Source organism: Anguilla rostrata, chromosome 2, assembly GCF_018555375.3.
Source record: "Anguilla rostrata isolate EN2019 chromosome 2, ASM1855537v3, whole genome shotgun sequence".
NCBI classification, from domain to species: domain Eukaryota; kingdom Metazoa; phylum Chordata; class Actinopteri; order Anguilliformes; family Anguillidae; genus Anguilla; species Anguilla rostrata.
Window position 1 is genome coordinate 51,960,763 of NC_057934.1, and position 5,220 is coordinate 51,965,982.

A 5,220-nucleotide genomic window follows, 5' to 3' on the forward strand; every position below is an offset into this window, starting at 1 on the left:
CTGAGGTAACAGACGTCTGAAGCCCACCCTGGAAAACTTCAGGGAGACCATGTGTTGCAACATTTTTTTTTGAAGGAAGTGGTCTGCATCTTGGGTTTTCCGAAAGTCAAAAGTTCAAATTTTGTATTAAAATACTGCTTCATCTATCAGCGCTCCCCCTCTCTACAGCCTGGCCTACTGGGAAGAGGTCAATGTTTGGCTGAAGTTGGCCCATTGTGATGAGAAAGGGGGTCATCCCCCCACAGGGCTCAGGAGTGAACCCTCTGCAGCTCCACACACATGAAAGATCGGCATGAAGCCGAATGTCAAAGACCAGACTCCCAAATGAACACACTGTCTGGCTGGACCCTATCCCCCAAGGACCACTACTTCCCCAGAGCAGTGCAAGAATGTGACCTGTTTGATAATTAATGTGAGGGCTACACGAGACGGGGGTGGGGTGGAGGGGAGTCTAACGCCATCGTAAAACATCCCTCTGTCATTGCACACTAATGGGTTTGAAGTAGTCATGAAAATATTTTCTGCTTTCAGAAGACAGTGTGAATATTGACAACAACAAATATAATGTAAACTGTGGTTGTGTAAAGATGTATGAATATAATGTAATATGAAGGGGGCGGGGGACAAATCACCATAAAAATGGGAGATGAAATTACTGAGGCATAAGGTCTGACTTCAGAATAATTTTTATTGTTTTTTTTTCTCACAGGAATGTAATTGTGTTATGTCTGGGAAAATGTCAACGTATAAAGAAAATACATTACCTTAAGTGCTTAAGAAAAATATATCGTATAAAAGATTTTCTTTATTCAAATCAAAAAAGCGACAGAAGAAAGCAAAAATAAATAGAAAAAAAAGCAATATCAGGCATACAAAATACATGTACATTTATATTCTAGCAGAATAACAAGGTGCTACATTTGCAAATACAAACACTCTGATTCCTGGAGTCTGTAGTAATTAACCTTAGAGAGAATATATTACAACTTGTTCAAGTGCTTTGAGCAGTTTTGAATATATTACAAAAGGTTTACTGCATGCCTTTTCCCATCTGACTGTTAGTAACCTTTAACTAACGACTAAATATAACATTAAAACCTTACATTTTAATGGTTCTGTATTACTGCCTGAGAGGCACTAGGTCATTTCCATCACACAGAAAAAAATAAAGCTAAGCTCAGATATTAATTTCACTAAAATACATGTACAGTATGCAATGTTGTAAGTGCTTAAGAAGAGCCAATCCTGCGAATAAAATTTAAAGCGTGACATGCCTTTGAAGCAATGGTTACCAACCCTATTCTTGGAGATCTACCATCCTGTATGTTTTCACTTTAACCTACTGGCACACCTACTACTAATTAGGAGCTCAACAACATCTCTAACTGTTAAAGATGTGCTTTGTTAGGGTGTGAGTGAAAACCTACAGTACGGTTGGTTACCACTGCTTTGAAGCATGCAGAGACAAAGGCAGGAAGAGAGCAGAGATTCTGATGACAACTTGACTTGTTAATAGGTTCCAATGTCAAAAAACATGTCAACCAACCTCTTCATGCGACCAAGCCGTTACCCCTTCAAAACAAATACAGCTGATCAAAGCATGAAGTCAGAGAACCACAGGGGAGATTTTTTAATGTATCTTTAGCATCATTTTTACAAAGAAATGTGTTCCAATTTAATTGCACATTTCCTTGTCAATAAAGTGCAGTACTTAAAATGTGTCAACTGAGTTATCAAATTTATCAAATGTATTGGACAGGGTTTATTGTGGTATTTAAACAATAAAACAAACAATAGTATACACAAGCTGCCGTGTATTTAAAATAAATAAAGTTAGCAACAGGTACTGCATGTGAGTGTACAGCAAGTAAAGGTGTAGCAAGTAACATTTGTGAACTATTATAACCGTTATTTATTGTTTATTTATATTTTTTATCATTTATTCTGTTTAGGATATCACTCAGGAAACTAGAAATTAAACTTTTCAAGGACACTTTCTTTATAAATATCTTTTGAAACAATGCAGTCAAGATGTGTACAGCTTGTCATCACCAGACCTACTGAATGCTGGGGAACTCTTTCAAAATGTCACAGGTCTTCTTGTGGATGACCTCACGAAGCTTACGCACACGGCGGACGCTGGATGTGCCCACAAAGCTGTCAGGCTGCAGCACAGCCATGCCATTGTGCACATCTCCCATGATGATCACCTGCCCGTCGGTACTGGTAATGTTGGGGCAGGGGCAGTTCCAGTCCATGTTCAGTAGGGTCACCTCCAAGGGCTCCTTGCCAAAAAACTTTAGCCCCATCTTTTCATCTTTCAGAATCTCCTCCACTGTGATGAGGGCATGACCAGAGTCTTGGTCCTCCGTCAGCTCTGTCATGTGACCCAAGATAACGAAGTCACTCTTGCAGAAGCTGGTCACCATTTTCTGTCGTGGCTTACACATCTTGCAGTTCTGGTTTTTGGGGAAGGGACACATGTCTTCACAGGCTTCTTTGCTCTCAAAGTTGTTGGCATTACCCCCACAGCCCCCGTAGATGAAAGACTGGCATTGCTTTGTCACGCTGCTGTACGCCCAGCGGGGCTCATAGGCTTTGCAGGGACCCTGTAAGGTGGGAAGGCCACAGGTGTTAGCTACTTCTGCACCACAGGACTGCATGCATGACTCATAGGTGTCAAAGTGGTTCATATTGTTGTTGCAGTTGCCATAGCTAAAGGTGAAGCAGTTGTTCTTTTTGGCCTCATAGTACCAGCTCATCTTTTCCTCCCCACAGTCTCCGCTGTCTGGTATCTTCAGACACTCCTCTGCAGGAAAGACAGTGGAATTCTTTTGGTCATCCTTCTTGACAGGGTCCCTCTGGATTACAGAAAGGGGAAAGTGTGCATGTATGGGACCAGCTGAATTTTTTGCCGTACAGGTGTAGATGCCAGCGTCCTGGATCTGGGCATTGTAGATGACCAGCTGGCCGATGTTGGTGACCACCACATTCCCACGGACATGATTAGGCTTCATGACAATGTTTTCCTTCCCTTCCATCTGTTTTTCCCAAGTGATCTCTGGCTTAGGCTTTCCTGTCACCTCACACAAGAAGCTGGCAGTCTCGCCCACAAACACAGACTGGTGAACAGGGTTGCTGACCATGATTGGAGGCTGGATGTCCATGGGCGTGGTCTCCAAAAGAGCCGTGGTTGGGCGGACGGTGGTCTCCACAGGAAGTGGACTGGTGTTAGGCCAGGTGAGATGGTACCTGCAGGTCACTACGGACAGCGAAATGCCCTTTGAGCAGGCTTCCGCATCCATGTAGCATTTGTTGTAGTAAGTCATGCCATCTGAGGCGCAGGTGAAGTTGGGCTCCCTCTCACAGCGGTCCCGGCACTTGCACACTGGCTGCCCATCCCAGATGTCACACTCAGAGCCCTGCTGGGCGCACATGAACTTGTCGCATGTTGCTTCCTTGGGCATTCCCATGGGACCCTTTTTCCCCTTGATGTCCATGTAGCGGGCAGCCACACAGCTCCTGTTCCCACAGACATTTGGACAGCACTTTTCAAAAGTCTCACATTCCTGGACGGGAAAGGAACAGCACCCACGTTTATGTCTGCCCTTACACTGGACTGTTTCACAATTCATCATTCATTTAATTACTTTTCAGCAGCATTCATGTACTTTAATTTTGAACGCAAGAAATGTCCATGCATTAACTACACATTCACAGTGAGAAAGCACAGCTTTCAAATATAGAAAAAATGTATTATTCATTATTATATATCAAATAACATTTCAAAGAAAATCCTGAATTTCAAAGCACTTTTAAAACTAATTTTAAATTCAAATTTTGTACTTCAAATCGAAATGGGGAAAAACTCAGAAAAACCTCAGAATGAATTTATAAAATAACTTACGAATCTTAAGTTCTTATGTTATTTCACAAGTTATTTAAGTTCATAGACTTTTTATGTACGGCAATTTCACTTGATAGTAGACTGATTGCACTTGATTGCGACTGAATGTATCCATAATTCTCCATCTAGCAGCGCAAGGAAACGTAATGGCATACAGAGACTTACCTGATCAGATTCGCACTCCCGCATGCAAGTACTCATGGCATCCACCCATAAATTGGGGTTCATCTCGTTTGGACAGATACCCGCGTGAGAATATACAACTCTTGGCAGAGCCATACCCTTCACGCGGCCGTCCATGAGCAGGACAATCCACTGCCCAACAAAAAACCAGATCCAGCGCGGAAACAGCATCCACCACATCTTCAGCGTTTACAGATTTCAAAGCTTTAAGGGGAGAAAATAAGAACGAAACTCTCCTGAAAAAACTATCCAAGGTAATCTGTCTTAAATCTGTTTTAATTGAAAAATAATATCTCTCAATAATAATAATAAAAACAAAAAACCAGCAAGACCTCGAGAGAGTAGAGAGATATGTTGTGCTCTTTCGATTCAATGGAGTTCTGACTCAAGTCTTGCTAGTTTCGGTAGCAGTATTTATACCCTATTACTTTCCTTTTCAAGTTAAGCCTACAACTACGCTGGCTATTCCCCCGACTACTCGCCCTTACGCGCAAGTGACAGTTATGAATTGACTCTGAGAACTTGAAAGGATTTCAGACTTCAAAAACATCAGTCGTAAAATTGGGTTGGGACACCTGCCTGTTTCGGAATCGCTGAAAACCCATTTTAACCCTTTGCACGTTTAATCTGCGTACAGGCGTGCAGTGGGAGATATGACACGTACAGAGTTTTTTTTGGCCATCCACTGTTCTTTTAAGCAATATTTAGTTTTGTAATCCTTATTGTGAAAACTCTTTATAGTTGGCGGACCCCGCGGCAAGTAACCAAGGGTAGGCTACCACCCCTGCTCCCCGTACAGGTGTGATGGAAATATCTGTTCGTGGACTTTAAAGTGAGTCCTTCTTCATTAAATAACGAATTCAGCTTTCACGAGGTATGTCCAATACAACTACACGTTAATGTTGTTGAAGAAAACTCCTCATTGACTTATTGGCGCATTATTATAAGGTTGGATTCGTGTTAGCCAATTCATCGTTTGCGAAATACCGAATTATTTTTTATTAGTTTGCCACACTTTTATAGCATTGGCTACGCTTTTTACAGGCATTATTAAATTGCACCTTATCCCTTCATATGGTCACAAATTGTAAAAAATAAAAAATAAAAAAAATATTACCGTGCAATTCGGT

At 41.7% G+C, this 5,220-nt stretch overlaps 1 protein-coding gene across 1 annotated transcript; it reads right to left on the reverse strand.

Annotated features, from left to right (window-relative positions):
- Positions 1-668: 668 nt before the first annotated feature.
- wfikkn2b (WAP, follistatin/kazal, immunoglobulin, kunitz and netrin domain containing 2b) lies at positions 669-4,701 on the reverse strand. Its single transcript, XM_064322984.1, has 2 exons — positions 4,073-4,701; positions 669-3,569 (listed from the first exon to the last, which is right to left on the reverse strand). Exons 1-2 carry the CDS (start codon positions 4,268-4,270, stop codon positions 2,058-2,060), a joined length of 1,710 nt encoding a protein of 569 aa, XP_064179054.1. The 5' UTR covers positions 4,271-4,701; the 3' UTR covers positions 669-2,057.
- Between the last annotated feature and the right edge of the window lie 519 nt (positions 4,702-5,220).

What these genes read in the sequence shown, in the direction of transcription:
- wfikkn2b (XM_064322984.1), bottom strand. Translation starts at nt 4,270, where the DNA reads ATGTGGTGGATGCTGTTTCCGCGCTGGATCTGGTTTTTTGTTGGGCAG. An exon ending in GGGAGTGCGAATCTGATCAG is followed by an intron (nt 3,570 to 4,072) that starts GTAAGTCTCTGT and finishes TTTCCCGTCCAG; the next exon opens with GAATGTGAGACTTTTGAAAA.